Source organism: Austrofundulus limnaeus, unplaced genomic scaffold (assembly GCF_001266775.1).
Source record: "Austrofundulus limnaeus strain Quisiro unplaced genomic scaffold, Austrofundulus_limnaeus-1.0 Scaffold487, whole genome shotgun sequence".
NCBI lineage: Eukaryota > Metazoa > Chordata > Actinopteri > Cyprinodontiformes > Rivulidae > Austrofundulus > Austrofundulus limnaeus.
Window position 1 is genome coordinate 328,526 of NW_013952889.1, and position 22,669 is coordinate 351,194.

The 22,669-nt window shown below is 39.5% G+C and overlaps 1 protein-coding gene and 1 long non-coding RNA gene across 2 annotated transcripts in view; one reads left to right on the forward strand and one right to left on the reverse strand.

The window, feature by feature from the left end:
• Positions 1-22,669, forward strand: part of LOC106530036 (band 4.1-like protein 1) — a gene marked incomplete at its 3' end in the record, with an annotated part of 169,718 nt that overhangs the window by 134,868 nt on the left and 12,181 nt on the right. Inside the window, 4 exon segments of the mRNA XM_014025593.1 lie at positions 2,128-2,303; positions 3,355-3,584; positions 3,991-4,026; positions 8,553-8,702. Of these exon segments, the coding sequence (XP_013881047.1) occupies positions 2,128-2,303; positions 3,355-3,584; positions 3,991-4,026; positions 8,553-8,702 (592 nt within the window).
• LOC106530037 (uncharacterized) lies at positions 22,408-22,663 on the reverse strand. Its single transcript, XR_001311722.1, has 2 exons — positions 22,548-22,663; positions 22,408-22,477 (listed from the first exon to the last, which is right to left on the reverse strand). It is a non-coding gene; the product is annotated as an uncharacterized LOC106530037 (long non-coding RNA).

Here is a 22,669-nt window from a genome sequence, read left to right on the forward strand (position 1 = left end):
TATATATATAGGTGCTGATAAGTCTGAGTGGTCTAACCCTGTTGTATTTGTTCAAATAATTGTTATAATGGGATAATAATTGTATGTGAAGGTTACAAAATAAAAATGTTTGTCATAATCATGTTGTGATTATTTGACAGGAGTTTTACTTTTAAACTGTAAGTGTATTTACTTTAGTTATGTTAGTTATGATAGTTTAGTTATGATGTAAATACAATACAAATTTAAACAAAGATTTACAATAATTATCATTTTGATCCATACATTGGTAATGTGTGACTGGGCCTCGTGCCACTTTATGTTCAACAAATTGTGCCCCAAGGTCAAAAAGGTTAAGAACCCCTGCTTTAGACAGCTTATGCTGACTTATACAAATTTAGTCCAACCAGATGCTGTAATTTGCATGTGTAAGTTGTAAATATATCAGAACAGTGACCAGCCAGTAACTTTGGACGTGCTCAAAATTTTCATCTTATGCCGATATGCTGCTGATAAGTGAGGCACATGTTACAGGTATGCTGCAGATAAGTTATGCAAAAGTTCACATATGTTACAGGTAAGYTATTCATTTGYTACTCAAAAGTGGACGTATGTCTGAAACCAGCGAAGCARTTCTGAAGCAAACACGTAGCTTTTTTTTAACCCCATAGCTCAAATCACCAGAACCTTGTTTAGAATCTTGTAATCCTTTGTCCGATTTAAATTTACAGATGTTTATCATAAACTATGATTATTTTAACCTGACACTGTCACAGATAAAACACAGAGTTTTTGCGAAAATTAACACAACTATTTTAATCCTGGTTAAAAATTTCCCTTTTACTCTGAATAATGTTTGAATCCCAAAAGTAAAGCAACTTCCAGGTATTCATGAATGCCTGCGAAGTGCGCAGCTGAGCAGAGCTGCACACAGTGGAAACCCGGGGTGAGAGGCTCAGGGGTGATTCTAGGGGCGGGGCCACAGAAGCATTGTCTCCTGCTGAAATCTGACTGCCCCACTAAAGTATCCCTGTTTACGTTTACCTGTATAAAGAGCCTCAAAAATCTGAACAACTCACACCCGGGGTGGGGGGTGTCTGTCGGCTGCGGACATGAAAGCGCCTGATGCAAGGCAGGAGGAAAGAAGAGCAGAAAATTTTAAAACTTATTTCTAGTGGCAGAACAGGTTGGAAGATGGCTGTTTGATGTTATTTATTATTTTTAAATCATCCTATAGGCTCTGACGTGTTAGATAAATTTGAAAATGAGGTTTTGAAAAATTCTGTAAGACTTAAAAAAATCCGTGAGATTGCTCTACACATCCGTATACCTGCAAAATGACATAAAATCCTTATAACTTATGGACAATCCGAACAAGTTGACATGAATGCAGAGAGCAATGATGGTACATGCAGTTCCATGTCCAAACACGAGTGGCGCTAATGAGTCAAATAGGAAAGTCYAGCATGAATCAAGCTCACAGAAGTCTTCTTCTCTTCTTAAAAACATTTGTACAACCCTGAAGAAAAAGTCTTTTAAACTGACAAATGATGGCTGGGTTTTGTCACATGCTGTATGTTTGAGAATGTTTTATTCACTTACAAAAAAATTCATACAAAAATTGGTAACTAGAATTTACTGTGCAAGTTTTTTTTTCTAAATTACAAGTGTTTTAAGATGTGTGACTGGCTAAATGTACACACCTTACCAAAACCAGGAATATATGTGTAAGGATGATGCTGAAAAAATATTCTGCCCTTTTGTGAATATTGTTGCCCCTTGATGGCCCCTTACTCAGAAATGCATGACAACTAACCATCCCAAACCCTAAATTTAACTTCCATTAGCCCTGGACATCCTATCCCTGATCTTACTACCTAAAATTAACCAGTAATCTTGATCATTAATATTAACCACGGACCCCAACCCAAAGACCTTATGTGGCGCGAATCCAGAAAAGCTCCCAGCATCAATAACTGACACAAGAGGATTACCCGATGCGTCAAAACCAGATGCAGACAGAACCTGGATCAAGCATCAATATGTGACGAGTGGGGAGAGAGAATGTCAGCCTTAAAGCTTGATGTTCAACACTCATCTTGCTGTTTTTGTCTGGAAACCATATCAAGTGCAGGTTTTGTTTCACAGCTTGGTATCTCCAGAGCCTCCTCCTAAGGGCTTCTTGGTGATGGGTTCAAAGTTTCGATACAGTGGAAGGACTCAGGCTCAGACCCGACAGGCCAGTGCTCTTATAGACCGTCCTGCTCCTCACTTCGAGCGCTCTACCAGCAAGAGGTACCTGCTGTCCAGAAGCCTGGATGGAGGTGAGTAACCTTGATTGTAGGAGATTAAAAGATGTATGTTTAAGTTTACATTCAAACACAGCTTAAAATTTACTATTTAAACGTCTAGGTTAATGGTTAAAGGATGCACAGTTTTGTGCTTTTTTTTTGGCCAAAAGCTACTGTATATCAAGATAGATGTTAAAAATGATTACTAGAATTAGATAAAGTTGCCTATCTATTTAAAAAATTAGCACTTCTAAACTAGTTTTATTTTCACCGGTTTAATCTGTGAAAGTGGGAAAACTGTGCTACTCTGTCACCAAAACAAGTACAACACAAAGTTTCTACCTTTTAAAATAGAAATATACTGCTTTTAAATCCTTCCTTTTCAYAATAAATCATTCAGTTGGGGTCTTTGTAAAGTGGAACTGCACTGCTATGGTCTGAATTCCTCCGTATTCCAACTTTACCAGACCCTCTTTCACCTTTTTTACTGATGTTTTGATACTGTTCTTTTAGGGCCTTTCAAGCCCCGCCCCGCTCCGGCTTCCAGACCAGTCCACTCCAGTTTGAGAGGTGCTTTAGCATAGTGGTGCAGAAACGTTTTATTTGCAATTTAATTCAAAGATGTCAGCAACAGAAAACTTGTCCATCCAGCCTTACATGTTGCAGCCAGAGTCTGACCAAGAACCAGAAGGAGAATTAAGACAAGGAATTTGTCCTTGGAAAGTCCAGACCTTATTTGGCAATTCTGTCACAGATAATTTGACGTAATAGTTCAGAAAATGTCAGAGAAAAGAGAGAAAACTGAACAGTCTGAAAATTTTGAGCTTAACAGAATATAAAGATATCTTTGCAGCACCAGGAAAGACTAAATTCAACTTTTCTGCATTCATAGAGACTCCATATCCACAACAAAATGCATTTAACAGCTAAAATGTGGATTTTGCATAATGTGTGCCCTTTAAATAAAACCTTCCAGTCTTTCCTAGATTGTCAAACTATCCCTTAAAACATTTTTTGTCAAATGTTGACTACTTTCAAACAGTATTTATGTAATAAAAATATGTTTTTTTTTTCTGAACTGCAGAGTTCTCTCGGCCAGTATCATCTATGTGTGAGAACCACGATGTCATGTCCCATCGCAGCATCAGTGAACAGCGACAACTGCACAGTCCTTCTGTGGATGAGCAGGAGACTGAGCTGGAGCCCAGTCTGGAGCAGGATGAGGAAGACAACGATGAGGAGCAGGGCCAGGAGACCGAACAGGAGCTAAACCAGGATGGCAACATTTCCCCGAGCAGAAAGAAAGAAATTATGGTAAATATACCTCGTCGTATAAACAAAACAAAAACAAAAGAGAGAAAATTGAGTTTCCATCTTGAGAAGTTTAGTGTTTTAATTGAAATAAAGACAGCATTGGTGTTGGTGAGCAGAAATGGTAGGTACTGCAGTAATAATGAATATGTACAGCATAAGTTTTCAGTCGAACAGGTTTATCCTGCGTGGGTATAATTGCAAGTCTGCAAGTGGCTGCTGAGGATTTATCTGTTGACAACATTACTTTTTACACAAACTCAGTCAGGCCGTCATGCTTGTCCTGCCTTTTCATGAATTCTAACAGTTTTACAGAATCCTTTCACATTCYTCTCAGAAAATGAGACTCAAGACTGGTTTTCTGTTTCTAACACTCTTTCTCTATTTTTTAACTTTTGCTGGCAATAAGGAGGAAGCTGGCTCTCCAGTTGACAGTAAACAGGAGGTATTGCGTCTGTTCATCTGTTTACCTTCAAACAGTACCTCTCCCTCAGAAATCATTTTCCCAAAGCATATGTCTGTTACTGAGGGCTGTCATTAAAGTTATCTGTGAAAACTTTAAACATAGATGCATGTGAAAATAAAACACACCCCCTTTTAGCTCTAAGGGTTCACTTTTGAGAGTGTATTTAAAAAAATTCTGTCTATACAATCCTGAAAATAACATACATACAAACGTAGATGAACAAGAACACAGGCCACTTTTCACCACAACATTATTAGCAGAGGTCTATAAAGTACTTGAAAAAAAAAAACAAAGTAAAAGTTAAACTACCTTAATAGAAAATGACTTTGGTAAAAATAAATTTCACTGATGTTTAAAATGCTTAAGTAAAAGTCATAAAACTGTTCATAAATATTGGGAAAGTAAAAGTAAAAGTACTTTTAAACACTTACTAAACTGTAGAATTTACTTAACCTAGGGGTCTGCAATCTTTACAATCAAAAGAGTAAYTTGTGCTCCTTTTCTCACTAATAAAATGTGTCCAGAGCCGCAAAACAAGCTACAACTGTGATTATCAACTGGTGGTCTGTGGGCCTTTTAGAGGCCTTTTCTAGGTCTTTCCGGGAACCTTTACGGTAAGTGGAGGTGACATTATTAAAAAACAGTAATGATAATAATATTATATTATTTATTATTATACACATCAGGACAAAGAAATAGACCATATTAAACAAGAAAAATACCATATATACAGTGGTTTGCAAAAGTATTCATACCCCTTGAACTTTTCCATATTTTGTCACATTACAACCACAAACATAAATATATTTCACTGGAATTTAATGTGAAAGACCAACACAAAGTGGTATACAATTGTGAAGTGGAAGCAAAATTTTACATGAATCAAAACATTTTTTACAAATAAAAAACTGAAAAGTGCGACGTGCAAAAGTATTCAGCCCCCTTTTCCCTGAGTGCAACCAATTGCATTCAGAAGTTGCCTGATGACTGCTAATGACTCAAAAGGGTCCACCTGTGTGTAATCTAATCTCAGTACAAATACAGCTGCTCCGTGACGGCCTCAGATGTTGGTTAAGAGAATATTGGGGAGCAAACCGCATCATGAAGTCCAAAGAACACACCAGACAGGTTAGGAATATGGTTTTGGAGAAGTTTAAAGCAGGCTTAGGTTATAAAAAGATTTCCCAAGCTTTGAACATCTCACGGAGCACTGTTCAATCCATCATCCGGAAATGGAAAGAGTATGGCACCACAGTAAACCTGCCAAGACAAGGCCGTCCACCTAAACTTACAGGCCGAACAAGGAGATCACTGATCAGAGAGGCAGCCAAGAGGCCCATGGTGACTCTGGATGAAATGCAGAGAGCCACAGCTCAGGTGGGGGAAACTGTCCACAGGACAACAATTAGTCGTGCACTACACAAATGTGGTCTTTATGGAAGAGTGGCAAGGAGAAAGCCATTGTTAAAAGAAAACCATAAGAAGTCCCGTTTGCAGTTTGCCAGAAGCCATGTTGAGGACACAGCAAACATGTGGAAGAAGGTGCTTTGGTCAGACGAGACCAAAATTGAACTTTTTGGCCACAATGCAAAACGCTATGTGTGGCGGAGAAAGAACACTGCACATCACTCTGAAAACACCATCCCCACTGTCAAATATGGTGGTGGCAGCATCATGCTCTGGGGGTGCTTCTCTTCAGCAGGGACCGGGAAGTTGGTCAAAGTTGATGGGAAGATGGATGGAGCCAAATACAGGGCAATCTTGGAAGAAAACCTGTTGGAGTCAGCAAAAGATTTGAGACTGGGGCGGAGGTTCACCTTCCAGCAGGACAACGACCCTAAACATAAAGCCAAAGCTACAATGGAGTGGTTTAAAAAAAAGAATATTCATGTGTTAGAATGGCCCAGTCAAAGTCCAGACCTAAACCCAATTGAGAATTTGTGGCAAGATCTCAAAACTGCTGTTCACAAATGCTCTCCATCCAATCTGACTGAGCTTGAGCTGTTTTGCAAGGAGGAATGGGCAAGAATTGCAGTCACTAGATGTGCAAAGCTGGTGGAGACATACCCTAAAAGACTTGCAGCTGTAATTGCAGCAAAAGGTGGCTCCACAAAGTATTGACTCAGGGGGGCTGAATACTTTTGCACATCRCACTTTTCAGTTTTTTATTTGTAAAAAATGTTTTGATTCATGTAAAATTTTGCTTCCACTTCACAATTGTATACCACTTTGTGTTGGTCTTTCACATTAAATTCCAGTGAAATATATTTATGTTTGTGGTTGTAATGTGACAAAATATGGAAAAGTTCAAGGGGTATGAATACTTTTGCAAACCACTGTAGTTTATACCAAATTTCATAAAAACTAGTACAACTGAATTATTGAGGCATATTCTTTTTTTCTAATTCTTCCTATTATGTAGTCTTCAAATTATTTAAAGGTAATTCAGATGGATTTGAGAGAAAGAACATAGAAAGAAGTTGGATTGTTTAAGTAAACAACAGACTAGCATGAGCTAACGTTTTACTTTTTGCATTAGGAGGATGGATCACATATTTGCATACAAATTGATTTCTTCTGTGGGTATAAAAACAAAACAAAAAAAATTCAGTTATGTTTGGTCACATTTTCAAAGAGCCACTGCAGAGGGACCAAAGGGCCACATATGGCCCCAGAGCCACAAGCTGCAGACCCCTGGGTTAACCAAACTGGTTCTACTAAACCAAGTGGAGAAAATATTCTTGCCTCATATTTACTCTACTAGGTTTGGTAAAACCAGCTGACATGACTTGGTTGAGTAAATTCAACAGTTCATTTTTTAGAGAATGCATGATAAGTTTGGACATATTTAATTTTGTAACGAGTAAACAGGTRTTAAATTTTAAAGTAAAGAAGTAAAAGTATCAATTTTAGGTTTTAAATGTAATGAAATAAAAGCAAAAAAAACACTTGATAAAATTGCAAATTCTTAAAAAATTACTTAAGTACTGTATCTAAGTAAATGTACTTAGATACTTTAAATTTTTGATTATTAGGAAAGTCCATCCTTAGTACATCCATTGGAATTAGGAAACAGACTAGTTCTGCTAGTTTAGTGCTTTAATTAACAAAGCATCGTTTAGTCTGACCCTCTGTATAAAAGCAGAAAAACGGCAGTTGTGAACATAAAGGTGTGTGTTCAATCAAAGTAAACTCTCCGAGCTTGGACCACATGCAGCATGAAAACGATTGTCCAACAGTCCAACAAAACCATAGAAAACCAACAGTGACGCCACATTTTGTCATATGACATTGTTCATGTGAGATATGTGCACTCTGTTTTTTGCTTCCTCCAAATTCTTTTGGAGTTTGTCTTCTCGTTGTATCAAAGTTGTCAGATCGATTCTTTCATTCACGCTGCCTTCCTGTTTACTTACTGATTTCCCACTTTGTTGTCTCACGCTCCCCCTTTGTTCTTGCGCTGTCCGACCCTACACACTTCACCTCTGCATTTTCTTTTGCACGCACATTCTCCTGCCCCAATTCAGCTGTCTCAGTTGGACCAGGAGACCACTCCTCGGCACAACAAGGAGGTATACGTTTTCATACCCGCTGTTTCCTGGATCCTTTCTATGCTACTGCTTCTTTAGCCTTCAAAGAACTTTACATGTAAAGATTTGGGGGATATATATTTTTTGCTGCCAAAAATAAATGCTATTTTTTATTCTTTATTTATTTATTTATTTATTTATTTATTGCCTGTTGTCAGTGTGCTTGTGAGTTTTTGTCTGACTGTTACCAAAATATGTCATGACCCATTGGAGGACTTTAAATGAAACAGAAAGTAATCATTGGATGCACACACACTTTTTGATGTTAACTTGAGTCGTGATTTCTGCCACAGCCAATTGAAGTTAAAAAAAACTAAATAAAATTGTCTAATTTTACAAATATTGAGCTGTTATTTTTACACTATATGTCAGTGCATTAAATCAAAACTTGTATTAGATGACACTATACTCTGATTAATGGATAAATTGTATTGTGCTTTATTGGCTTTTGCTGCTAATGTATCTTTAATGTTTTCAATTAAAAATGCCTAAAAATTGTAGTTTTATACTCAGGATTGTTGTGATGTAGAAAATAGCAAGATTCAAATCTGTATTAAAATACAACTCTCATGGAATGCCTCCCATCATTCAAAACAAATAATCCCTTATTAGAGGCAAACACAAAATTCATTAAATTTCTCATGTTGATTTTGTTCATTGAATTTGCTGCATGAGCTTTTATTGTTGCATTCTATTTATCTAAAAGTAGCACAGCTGGAACTACAATAGTTCTTGGTTTTAATTGCATTAGTGGCGTCAGTGAGCACAAAATCAGTGTAAATTCTACTTAACACAAGTTTAAGGTAATATTTTGACATACCTTTTAGTGTAAGCAGCATTATCTCCATACCTTGTTAAAATGAATACATGAATAAGTAGTCTTCTTCGATTTGTGCCTTCTGTTTTTTATTCCAGTTCCTAGATAAATCGAAGGATGTCTTACTGAAACACCAGGCCAGCATTAACGAGCTGAAGAGAGCMCTGCGGGAACCAAACAACAAGCTCATGAACCGCGAAAAACGTCTGTCTGCAACCTCTCCAACTGGAACACCAGAAAAGAAGGCTGTAAGTAGAGGCTGCTGAAGAAAAATTGGAAATGGCTTTTTTTGTTTGTTTGTTTACACAAAAGGAAGTTTGTTTAAATAGCTGTGATGCGCTTCTCATGTTTTGAGTCTTTAGTTGAGAGGTAGGATTAAATGACTTGAGATGAAGACAAAAAAACAGCAACTGAATATGATTAGCTAAAGTGGCTCAGGTGCATCTTGGCAAATATTTTAATGCTCAATGAAACAACCTGGTGCATCAGTGTAATTGTTTGTGTGTAATGTCGTTCATTTAGTTTTCCGCAGGAGTTACAGGTGTACATATTCAAATATTTATGAGMTGCTTGTGGATGACAGACGAGCGACTGGTAAAGAAGCATCTTGAAAGGATTCAAGTGAGATTTACCCAGTTCAAGACATTTAAACTTTGATCATCACTATTTTGATTGCTGATTTGTAATACATGATAAAAATACACTGCCTGGGGAAAAAAAGTTGCCACAATTAAAAAAAAGGTCATAAACACTACCATTTTGTTGAACCGCCTTTAGCTTTGATTACTGAACCCATTCTCTGTGGCATTGTTTGGATAAACTTCTGCAACATCACCAGATTTATTTCCATCCAGTGTTGCATTCATTTTTCATCAAGATCTTGCATTTGATGATGGTAGAGTCTGACTGTGTTTTATTAAGTACCACAAAGTGATACTTGAGTAAAAGTACACGTATCTTACCAAAAAATTACATTGGTAAAAGTTAAAGTCTCCTTTAGGAATATTACTTGAGTAAAAGTCTTAAAGTATCTGATATTTTTTGTACTTAAGTATTAAAAGTAAAAATATTGATTTAAAATGAGCAGTTAATTTTCTGTAATGACATTTATTAGGAGGTGACCTCCCTAAAAAATGTCGTATTAAAATAATTAATTTATGTTAAATTTAGATGCACTAGTCTAGCTGTTTCAGTTTATAAACATATATCAAGGCTGCACAAAGCTTTTTTCCAAAATGAAAATCTGTCTGAGGGCTGCGGCCAAATGTAATAATATAATTCATGAAATACAAATACTACTTAAATACAGGCCTTTTATTTTAATGATTTATGTCCTGCTGGAGTGTGACATGATTTGTTTGTGCACTAATACTGTATTCAGAATTTTATATATTTAAACTTCTCATTAAACCACAGTTAAATTCACTCTATCTAGGAGGCACAATTTATATGGATTATATTAATTTTTTTACAATAACAAGCTGGAATGAAAACAAGCAAAAATGAAATAAAAGTAACGACTTTTTACTTCTCATCTTTTTAAAAAATGTAAGGAGTAGAAAGTACAGATAATTGTGTGAAAATGTAAGAAGTAGAAGTAAAAGGTAGGCTGAAAAATAATTACTCAAGTAAAGTACAGATACCCAAAAATTCTACTTAAGTACAGTAACAAAGTATTTGTACTTAGTTACTTTACAACTCTGGAGTCTGACCTTCTCCAGCACATCCCAAAAATTCTCAATGGACTGTGTGGAGCCAATCCATTTGTGAAAATGATGTCTCATGCTCCCTGAAACACTCTAACAATTCCAGCCCCATGAATCCTGGTCATCTTGGAATGTGGCCGTACCATCAGGGAAGAAACAATTCATTGATGGAATAACCTGGTCATTCAGTATATTCAGGTAGTCAGCTGACCTCATTCTTTGAGCAAAAACTGTTGCTGAAACTAGACCTGACCACCTGCAGCAACCCCACATCATAAACCTTAGTTAAATCCAGGTGGTGACTTTTTTAGCCAGGCAGTGTGTATAAAGGGTTTAACTCCATGTATGAATGAGATTGGAGTCTTTAGATAGAATAGGTCTTCTCTTTTGATTCAGGCAACATTTCATTCATTATATGCTGCAATTAGAAGATGTCCATCCAATGTCAAATGTTGTCTACAACAAAAATTGTACGCCTTCGTTTCAGAGAAGTGGGAGTAATGTTGTGTGTTATGTACAGTTGAAGGTTGGATAAAACCCAAAGAACTCTGGTCTTTTTCTGATTGCTGGAAAAAATATTTATTTTGCAAATGCCTTCRAGTTTTGCTCATGTGGTTTCTGAGTCTGTCAGGTTGTCATGCTTTTAAACTGAAGTTCTTAAAAATGTTTCTGATGCTTTCAGTCAGTAAMGCCACATGTGTGCAGTCTCTCTTGCTTTTGCATGAAACTGTGTGTTTCATTAATTCCTTCCCTCTGTGTCTGAGCTCTAACAACTGTTTCTTTTTCTTTAAACTCTCTCCTCTGCTGCATGCCGGCCAGTTGGGGGGCTGGCAAGTGGGAAAGGACCCTGTTAACAGTCTGTCTGTTGAGGGTTTCATCCAGAAGACTCTGGTGACATCACCTGAGGTTGCACTTTTTTCACTGTTCCCTTCTTATCAAAAGTGTATCCCAGTATTGGTTGGTGTAATTCAGTTTTTACAATGATATCTACTTTCTATTATTTGTTTAATAATTCCAGAGTTTACTAAAACCTCACTGAACAGCAGCTATACTTTTCCTTACCTTGTTTGAGATGGAAACAAATCATTGTTTGCTATCAGTTGTGCTTGGCATGTCTAACTGTGCTTAATCTATGCCAACATGTAGGACTCTGAGGAATGGGTATTGATTGAAAAGCAGCAACCTTTTCAACAAGACCATGGCTTGAGGGCAGAAGAAAAGAACAAATCTCACATATCTGATTTCACGTGGGAGAAAAAGGAGCTGGAAAAAGAGCTAGACATTGCCAAAATGCTACATAAAGAGGTGAAACAATACGACAAGAAAGAAGTGAAAAGCCATGTCAATGAAGATCCATCAACAAAGGCACCTGGAGAAGTATGCTCTGAGACTCAGCTGTCTGTGATACAGTTAGTTGAGAATGTAGACTGGTTTCAAGACACACCTGAAAACAAACCATCTCAAACCTCAGGCCCTGAGGCAAGCAACAGCGTGGCCCCAGGCTCACGCCAGATCAAAGAAAGGATGGGTTTTAAACCAAGAAAAAAAAGGAGACGCCAGAGCCTAAACCTGGGAATACCTGCAGAGCTTGTCAGCAGGAAACCTGGCAGCTGTTCTTCTGGTGAGGAAAACGAAGACTCTGACTCAGACAACACTTCAGACAAAACGTATAAACGAGGAAACCATTGTGATTCTTCTCCAACGGATGACCAAGGATTAGGAAAAGATTGGCTTGTCAGCGTATATAAAGACAACCAAGAAGTGGATTTGCCAGTTCAGGAAGGCAAAGGGGCCACCAGTCAAGAAAGAGAGCAGGTGAAGAAAAAGCTGAACCAGGTTGTAATGACAAGTATTGATTCAGGCTCATTAAACGGACCTGGAAAGATGGAGAATGAAAGTTCGTTTTCCACTGTCAAAAGTGAGTGTGTGGCAAAGCTACGAGGAAAGGGCCTTATTGATAACAAAGAACTTGCTGAGGTAAAACTTCGACAAGTCAGGACACACGAGAGAAAGGTTAGTAGCTCTGGCGGAGAGGACATTGAAGGTTTCTTTGGAGACAGAGGCCAGAGGACATCTCTGCATCGACTGTCAGGCAGTAGCTTTCAATCGGAAATCACCAGGATCGTACCTCTGAAGCCAGAAAGGTCAAAAAGCGTTGCAGTGAAAGATGAACGGGAGGAGACCAGGCAGGAGGAGGCAACACGCGTCATCAAACGAGAATACCGCTGGTCTGTTGGCTCTCCAGAGGGATCCTCAGACCTAAACTGGACTGATGTTTCAACATTCCATTCAGCAGCCCCAGCAGAACCGCAGAGTCTTACTAAAACTGAACATCCAGACGATAGCTCTGTATCTGGTAGAGGCTGTCCAGAGAGTCAGCAGTTCAGCTTTAAAATTTCAGCGCTTCCCAAAATGGCTCCCCCAGCTCCGCCAGTGAAAACACAGAAGGCCAGGGAGTCTGGACTGATCCTGCGCAACAGCCGAAATGTCTGTAGGGAGCACAGCCTGGACGCAGCCAAGAAGAGACACTCGGTAACTCTGCTTGGCATCTGCTATTCAATCATTGGAAACAAAGCATGAGCTTCAAATACAATCGCACACTATTTCTCATTGTTTCTACGTTTTTAGTAACCTGAAACACTCATCCATCTTACTTGTTTTGTCTTTTTGATGGGGGAAAGTAAAGCATTACTTCAGCTTTGTTAACCAGCAAAGGTTTACCTAAAAACTTTGGACATTTGCTTAATTTATCCCCTCTCATTGTGCTCAGCATACAGTACATCACAAAATGCAGCAAATCTGTACAGCACAACACTGGTTGTGAGAGATTTAAAAAAAAAGACATCTTTTCTAACCTTAGGTAGTATCTCACTGGGCTGAAAATCAAAAATAGCAAGAAAACAAACAAAATTTCAGTCTTGTCATTTTTAAGTTTTCTAACCATAAAACCAGAAAACCATGCATGTCAACCGTGCATGTCTTGAAAAGCTGTTTTCTAGGCTACACACAATTTTGTTGCCCACATTGTACCTGCGTTGGCCCGCTTTGTACCCACCTTGGCAGATGCCCTCATTAGGATTTAATCTACTGAAGCACGCTGTGGAAATTAAGCTAGCACTTTGAAATGGATTTCTGGTGCCTGCAACAAAACTGCGAAGGGTTTTAGAGACACTCGTAATAACTGGCTATTCTGAGAGAAATGTAGTTGCGTACATTTTTTGATTAAGTCCAAAATTTAAGCCTTTTGTTTGCAACCCTCTGACTCGTGCAAGTAACTTGAGAACCTACATAAATGTTTTGAGACATGTTGGAGACTCTTGCAACAAGTGTTTGACAACTTGAAGCTAGAAGTTGTAGACTAGTGAGATACTAGCTTTAAAGGGATCCCCAATTGGTTGTAACATTAGACTTTATTTGATAAACATATATTTTAACTGTAAAATAAAGACTGTAAAAATGTTGTAGGCTGTTTAGTTTTTATAATTTTTAAACTAAAAATTTAGAAATATATTTCACGGACGGGGCCATTTTATCTACACGCAAAGCATTCTGGGTAAATGATGATATCGATAGGTCATTGGTTCGAGGCTACTAGCGAGCTATATCCACCCTGAAGGTTAAATTTTGGACAATATCTGACGATTGGCTCTTTTAAATGAAACCAGAGAGCGTTGACAGASAGGAGAAGGTAGAAATGACTCAGCCTGTAACTAAAAATATGGATGGAGGACGTGAACTATCCACGTAATCATTTACCCAGAATGCTTTGCGTGTAAATAAAATGGCTCTGTCCATGTTAAAATATATTTTCAAAAAAATACAAAAATAAACAGCCTACAGTATTTTTACAGTCTTTATTTTACAGTTAGAATATATGATTATCAAATAAAGTCTAGTGTTACAACTAATCGGGGATCCCTTTAAGAGGCTCAGGTTTCACTGAAGGTGGTGTCTTACCGGGTGGTGTCTGTTGGAGACTATGTGGTTGGTAATTTGAAATCAAGAGAAAGTAGACACATTTTCCATTTCAGTCTCACTGAATTCTGAGTCTTTGTGACCAAGTGCCAAGTGAGCAGCATGGCTTAGTTTTGATTGTCCAGTTTTRTTTTGTTTTTATCACAGATTGTTGTTGTGTACACCCCTGGAAAAACTGAATAGCCTATATGCCATGGACATCTGGTCCAGCACTTGATGCCACTCCCAACWCTTCCGGTTCACGGTCAACACAGTGTTAGCGCAAGATTTTTTCACCCGACAACGACTCTTAATGATCTCCACAGTACAGAATTGGCATATTACATGTACCAACATTAACACAGGAGATGCACAGATCCAGCCAAGTGGAAAAAATCACTCCAAAGTGGATTAAAGTCATAAAAACAAAGGAAAGACGTTCGTGTTTATGGTTCCAGAATTTTGCCTTTTTCGCTTTTCTGTGGCTGCTTGTTCCGTGAATTTTTCACGTAGAGCTGTGACAYTTATATTGTTGGAAAGAGCAGAGTCTGGGCTTTAAATTGATGGGCTACTTGTATGGTTTGGATCGTTTTCCCCCACGTTGTGAACTGAAAACCTAATGATYATCAGCCGGAGGTTCTGCTGCTCTTGGTGCTGGGGGGGCTCGTCACTCGGCTTTAGTCTACGCTGTAATATGCACTCTAACAAGTTTTACTTTTGCATAAAGGTCATGACAAAGTCGCATAAAAACATTTATATAACACAAACGTGCGCACACACACACCTACCTTTGTACCGGCTGGGCTGCTGTGTTAGCTTCCTGCTAGCTGTCGTTTGGAGGTGGTCTTTCCTCTCTCAGTCTTGGCAGTAAAAGGGGATAAATGTACATTTCCCTTTTGTAACCTCCGTCTTCTCATTTCTGATGCTGGCTCTTGAATATTCTCAGGTTAGAAATGCCGATTACAAACGCAAGCGTGAGCTTTTAAAGATAAGTTTTCCCTGTAATGCTATGATCCACAGCTGTCACCTCCTCATCAAGAGGAAAATGGAGAAAAACTAACTACTTGATCGTACCTGCTGCTTAGTGGACACAACGGCACACAACAGAACTCAGGTTTTATACTCACAGATGCTTTAACTTTTGTGACTTTTTCACAGACTTGTACTAGGAGCTAGCAGGCAGTAAGCAGGGAGTGGAAGGGAGGAGCGTGGCAAGAATTTTACCGGAAATACATCATTAATGACCGTGGCATGTAGGCTATTGTTGGCATTGCCCAATATTTTATTGTCCATCTACAAAACATCATACCCACCTTGGCTCATTATGTATCCTCATTGGCATCTGCCTTCACATTTATTATTTGATCTGCTGGAAAAAAGTTTCGAAACAAAGGCAGGAAGATTTGGACCAATGTTTTAAACATTAAATTTTCATCAACATGCTTTTTGGATTTGGCCATTTGTGACAGAGATTTACTGGGTTTAGAACAAGTAGGAGCTATCCTTGACAATTTTGACTATTAAAAAATTGTTTTACACAATATTTTGAACATTCTCTAAATTCAAGTCACAGGACTGTGTGGGTCTGTAGCTCACACAAATAAGTGGAGAACAATGACCAACACTGACAGACATTATAAAAACTCCTTCATAAATGTTTTATGCCAACTAATCGCAGCACTGTGAGATGCTACCTTAAGGTGCTATATTTGACTAAATATGACCTGACTTGACTTGACTTTGTACTATGTCATGTCATTTTCCAGCTTAAAGAACGTAAAAATAATCTTATAAAATGAATTTGAGAAAAAAATATAAATGTACCACCTGGCATACGCTACTTTGTTATAGGGCAATTATTTAAAAAAATCAGAGGTAAATAAAACCCAAGAAATGTGAAAAAAAATGTTAAAAAGCTAACTGAAACATAAGTTATTCAAATTTATTAAAATGAAGCTGAATGTGTACATATCCCCTGATCATTCCCAAATAAGTTCTTTTAAAAAAAATACCACACCTTGATAAAACTTGATAACGGCAATCATGCAAGCATATGTGTGTGTGTGTGTGTGTGTGTGTGTGTGTGTGTGTGTGTGTGTGTGTGTGTGTGTGTGTGTGTGTGAACACTGATGCCACCTACTCTGAAACCCCAACAGACAGTGAGCAGCCAAACAACTAAGTCAGGTTTGCTTCTTTCATGTAGCAGCTTGTATCATCGAGAGTTTGCAAGCATTTGAGACTGAAAGGAATTTCAAGAGAATAGATATGGCAGCTTTCATCTTCTTCTACCTTTTCATCTGTGTGGAGCTCTTGTGTACTGGATTAAACAGGAATGAGAAGAGGTGTTGCATTGCACTCAGTGGGTGACAATCATATCAAGATCTGATTGAAGTCAGGTGGTGGAGTAAAATCATGAACTCGAGACATGTGGACCCAGTTTCTTTGACAGGTCTTGAAATTTTTCTTGACTTTATTTATGAAACATTTATCAACATTTCATGGCATTTGTCAAACATTCTTTTTAAATTTAAAAGTGTATCTGTTTGCAACCAGCTTGAGCTTCTAAGAAAAATGACGAGTGGTTTATTGTTTAAGACTTGCACTTTTATCAAAACAAAGTTTGTGATTGCTGCTGTGGAACATTTGCTCATTGCAGATGTGTGACATATCTCTTTACATGTCAAAATGTTTGTAACTATGAGCTGTCCATGATAAACATCATGTTTGAGCATTGGGTGGTTCATAAGTGTACTTGGCACCAGACCTTTTGAGGCCAAAAGTGGATGATCTATTTTGTAATTGTGTCATCAGACCTGCTGACATTCAGGGTTTGGACAATGAAACTGAAACACCTGGTTTTAGACCACAATAATTTATTAGTATGGTGTAGGGCTGCCTTTTTCGGCCAATACAGCATAGGTTCCTCTTGGGAATGACATATACAAGTCCTGCACAGTGTTTGGAGGGATTTTAAGCCATTCTTCTTGCAGGATAGTGGCCAGGTCACTACGTGATGCTGGTGTAGGAAAACGTTTCCTGACTCGCTCCTCCAAAACACTCCAAAGTGGCTCAATAATATTTAAATCTGGTGACTGTGCAGGCCATGGGAGATGTTCAACTTTACTTTCATGTTCATCAAACCAATCTTTCAACAGTCTTGCTGTGTGTATTGCTGCATTGTCATCCTGATACACGGCACCGTCTTCAGGATACAATGTTTAAACCATTGGATGGACATGGCCCTCCAGAATGGTTCGGTAGTCCTTGGCAGTGACTCACCCATCTAGCACAAGTATTGGGCCAAGGGAATGCCATAATATGGCAGCCCAAACCATCACTGATCCACCCCCATGCTTCACTCTGGGCAAGCAACAGTCTGGGTCGTTCTTTGGGGCTTCTCCACACCGTAACTCTCCTGGATGTGGAGAAAACAGTAAAGATGGACTCATCAGAGAACAATATGTTTCACATTGTCCACAGCCCAAGAATTGCACTCCTTGCACCATTGAAACTAACGTTTGGCACAAGTGACCAAAGGTTTGGCTATAGCCGCCTAGCCATGTATATTGACCCTGTGGAGCTCTTGACGGACAGTTCTGGTGGAAACAGGAGTTGAGGTGCACATTTAATTCTGCTGTGATTTGGGCAGCCATGGTTTTATGTTTTTTGGATAGAATCCGGGTTAGCACTCAAACATCCCTTTCAGACAGCTTCCTCTTACGTCCACAGTTATTCCTGTTGGATGTGGTTCGTCTTTCTTGGTGGTATGTTGACATTACCCTGGATACCGTTGCTCTTGATACATCACAAAGACTTGCTGTCTTGGTCACAGATGCACCAGCAAGACGTGCATCAAAAATTTATCCTCTTTTGAACTCTGGTATGTTACCCATAATGTTGTGTGCATTGCACTATTTTGAGCAAAACTGTGCTCTTACCCTGCTAATGGAACCTTCACACTCTACTCTTAGTGGTGCAATGTGAAATTAATGAAGATTGGCCACCAGGCTGGTTCAATTTAGCCATGAAACCTCCCACACTAAAATGACAGGCATTTCAGTTTCATTGTCCAACCCCTCTATGTCTTGGACASTTGGTTAAAGATGGGCAGAGCTGTCAACTGATCACCTCCAGATGGGTCCTGTGACAGGGAAGGCAGCTGGACAGAAGTGGTAAACACAAACACATAATGAAGGTGAACTGGAAATGTTTGGTGAAACCCCCATAGTCTTCAACTCACACCTCCATGAGAGTTTTTCACGTCACAGGGCAATCAAGGAACAAGTAGTTAAAATGAACCATGTTCAAGGCTTCCATTGCAGAGATAGCTCTCAGGAGCTGTGACCTGAAGGTCTTTTTTTGCCTGTTGCAACAGCAACCAATTTATTCAATGGGTGACACCAGCATTGATGAAAGCTGTCAAGCTAAAAAATGAGGACTTCAAGGCTTGGCTATCCAGGAACAGTCCTTGAAGCAGYTGACAAGGAAAGGGAGGCCAGAAGGGCTGCAGCTTATGTGAATGTAGATGCAAATATTCTGGGGCCTCATGTTCAAAGACTTGCGTGGATTTCTTACTGAAACCTGACATACGGTCAAATCCAGAAAACGGCGTACGCACAAAAAAAATCCAGATGTACAAACTGTGTGTACGCCTGAATTCACGCACATTGCTTTTGTACATCACAATTAACGTCGAACTGAGCGCACGTGAGACACCTCCCGACACGCCTTCATTAACATATGTTAAACAGATTCAAATTACTTCCTGCATGAGTGAAGGACACGTTTGAGCAATCCCTGCGCGATCAGAAATGATTTCTAATGTCATAAAAGCAATGAATTAAATATAATGAGTGATAAAAAAATCCTAAGTAAAAATAGGAATAAAATATGTTTATCACGCAAAGAACGAGTGATTGTGTGTCGGTGTGTGTGTGTGTGTGTGCACACGCTGCTGTGTTGCGCGACTGGCTCATCCATCCATTCTGAGTCTGAAAATATTAACTTTGCGCACGAGTTTATTACCATAATTACTGTAAACACAGAGGAACTTAAATGTTTGGTAGAACATAGATCTTAGTTTGTTTCATAGCTGATATGAAGAAACGAGTCTCTGCGTCTCAGTAGAGAGTTCACATGACGTGACGTGATGTTGGAGAGTCTCCACAAACGCTGCGCGCGCCGCAGCCTTTGTGTGCAGTTTGTTTGTCTGTCAAACTTTTGCTCTCCTACTTACAGCATTTTCACAAGTTGTAAAGTGTACTTCCACGTGTCATTCTGGAGAAATCTACAACAACATAAATGCCAAGTATGTAACACCTCCACCGCCGGCGTGAGGGTGCACGCTCCAGAGCGCGACCGTAACTCAGCCTTTAGAATCATATGGATGAGAGGATTCCGTCGGTCATGACTCAGCTTTGGGTGGACTGGACTGACACAGTCCTGATGGGTATGCCAGCTCCCTCTGGAAAGCTCCTGTGGAACCCCAGTCTAATCGCTGCTGCTACACGTGCACGCGTGACGCACGCGGCTACTTGCTGCGTCGCGCTMCCAGAGCGCAGCAGTGCCAAACTAAAAAATAATTTTTCCTCAAAATGGCTGATGAGCCACTCGTCATCAGAAAACTATATCTGTTTATAAATAAATGCTCTGTGTGTTACACTATTTATTATATCCTCCAGTAAGGCTGAATCTGTTCTTGATGAATGTATTTCTGGCACAACTTTGCACGTCCTTTATTTAACTGCGCCCATGTGGATTTAATAATTGTTAATCATGTGTGTCTGGTGTGAACAATAATCATTTTCACATCATGAACAGTTTCTCAGAATCACCTCTAAGTGTCGCCAATGGAACCAAAACCACAGAAACGTGCGTACGCCAGCCCTGGAGGTGGCGTGGGGCTGCACACATTTCCACATTCAGTTGAGTTTTGATACATCCAGAGTTTTGCATGGAAAATGTCGTACGCAAGGTTTTTGTGCGTAAGCTCTGTTGATACATGAGGCCCCTGGTGTGGGAAGAGTCCTGAGTGGCCTGTGTGAAGGACTATCATTTGACCTCAAGGAGGTTCTGATAAATTGTTCAGCCACACATACAAGAAGAGCAGGTGCCCACCCAGGCTGTGCTTGGTAAACTGCTAAACTGAACTAGGTAAATTGCTGAGCAATTTAGGTATGTCTTTGAACTGTCCACTGTGTCCAAATTCAAGGAGGCAGAGTCTGAATATTTGGAAGAAGAGTCTGTTACTATGGCAGAGGTCATCAATGTAGTCAAAATGATCCTCTGTGGCCAGGTGCGAACAAGATTCTCCTTGAGATGCTCAAGGCTCTGGATGTTGTTGAGCTGTCAACCCTCACACATTCATCAATGTCCCATGGAGGACTGGGACCTACAGAGTGGCAGACAGAGGTGATGGCCCCCATTTTTAAAAAAGGGGACCTGAGAGTGTCTTTCAACTATTAAGGGATCACCCTTCTCTGCTACTCTAGAAACATTTACTCCAAATTGTTGAAAGGGGGGCTTCGACTGATAGTTGTACCTCAGATTTAGTAGAAGCGGTTAGGCTTTTGTCTTAAGCTGGGTTCACACCAATCACATTTTGACCAGCAGGAGAGGCCGATTTACATGCAAAGTTTATGGTGGACGCACGTCTAGGGGTCTCACTAGTGCGTTTAGAGCGGCGCACAATGAAGCGGTAGGTGCTGTTTGAGAGTTTGATGTGCATGCAACACAGCCGACGCTCAAGTTCAAAAATCTAAACTTTTGCTGCTCGACATGCCATGTCAACCAATCAGAGACTCTGCTCTGTGACTTAGCGGTGCATTTTTCCACGCGACAGTTTCCTGAATGTTGCCGACTAACCTGAAACAGATGGACAAGAGCTCTTTAGCTGAAATTGACCTTTTATAGTTGGTGTTCTGGCTGGAGATATCAGCACCGATGTGGGTCAGCGGCTCATTAAACTGACCGCGGTGTTAAACTGGGCTCGGGACAAATGCAGTTTGTCAGCTCGCATCTCCTGGAGTGTGAAACTCACCAAAAAGACCGCCTCTAAATTATCTGGTGAGCGCAACTTTTGCTTGCTCTCAGTAAATAAAGCAAATCCATTTTCTTTATTTCATCCGCCATTAAAGACGGATCAGGAAAAAAAACAGTATGCTCCTCCCATAAAACCATCTTCAGACGCGCGTCTAGTCTTGTTCCAGTCCAACGTGAGGCGTTGGACGCGTTTTAGATGCTCGAACGTGTTCGATGTGAACGTAGCTTCAGTCGTGGAACAGAGCAGTGAACCAGGTTTTTATCATTGGTTGCTAGGAGTGTCATGGGAGTTTGTCTCTCCAGCTTACTTAGGTTTTGTGGACCTGGAGAAGTTTTATAACCATGTTCACTGTGGAAATCTGAAGTAAGTGTTGTGGAAGTACTGGGTATCAAGGTTGTATTTAAAGGCTATCCGACAACTAAAACCAAATCAGGAGCTGTGTATGCATTCTTGGCACAAAGTTGAACTCATTCTTCATTCAGATTGTACTCCACCAGGGTTGTCTCTTGGCTCTGATCTTGTTTATGGTGTTAATGGACAGAGTCTAGTCATAAAAAGGTGTCTGGTTTGTGAACCTCGGTGTCTCATCTCTGCTTTATGTGGATGATGTGGTTCTGTTGGCATCTTTGGGCCATTATCTTCAATGAAATGCTCTCCTTAGGTTGGAGGAAGTGGAGTCTTTGCCTAAGGTGGAACTGTTAAAAAAACTTGGGTTTTATTTTCCCAAGTGATGGAGCAGAAAATGGATCAATAGATTGGGGCCTCATCCTCAGTACCGAGTGTTGTGCTTCAGTCAGTCATTGTAAAGGAAGTGTTAAGTCAAAAGGCAAAACTCTAAATATAATGGTCTTTCTAAGTTCCACCTATCCCATACAGTCTTGAGCTAATGAGAAAATGACCAAAATAATATGATCCTGGATACAAGCAGCCAAAAAGAGCTTTCTTCCTAGAGTTAGCTCAGCCTTAGACATAGGGTAAGGAGCTTAGTCATCTAGGATGAGTTTGGAGTAGAGGTGCCTCTTCTTCACATCCAAAAGAGAAAATTTAGTTTAGGGATGCACCAGTACCAGTTTTTCTTAAACCATGTACGAGTACTTAAATTTGTGTACACGCCGATACAGAGTACCGATACAAGTACTYACTGAATTAGAACTTAAACATTACACAATGATTATAAAAACACATTTTTTAAAATTGGAACTTGGTGTTACGAGTGGAGGTTTGAGCTCTGAGTAATTACCGAACACTGAGAAAGGTTTAACAGATTTATTGAATAAATATGAGAATGAGCATTGGGAACTGGATACCGGGATCAGCAGATCTGGACACAAGAAGCTGAGGTTAAGTCGGATCAGATAAATTATATTATTTAGAAAAATAATATATCTCACCGAGCTTCTCTGGATGGGTTGGATCCGAGTGGAAACATCAACTGCTGAGTTTTGGTTCCGGGCGGTGTTGATGCTGCTGCGGGGTTTTCTCGTGGTCCAAAAACAAGCGGGGGTCAAACACA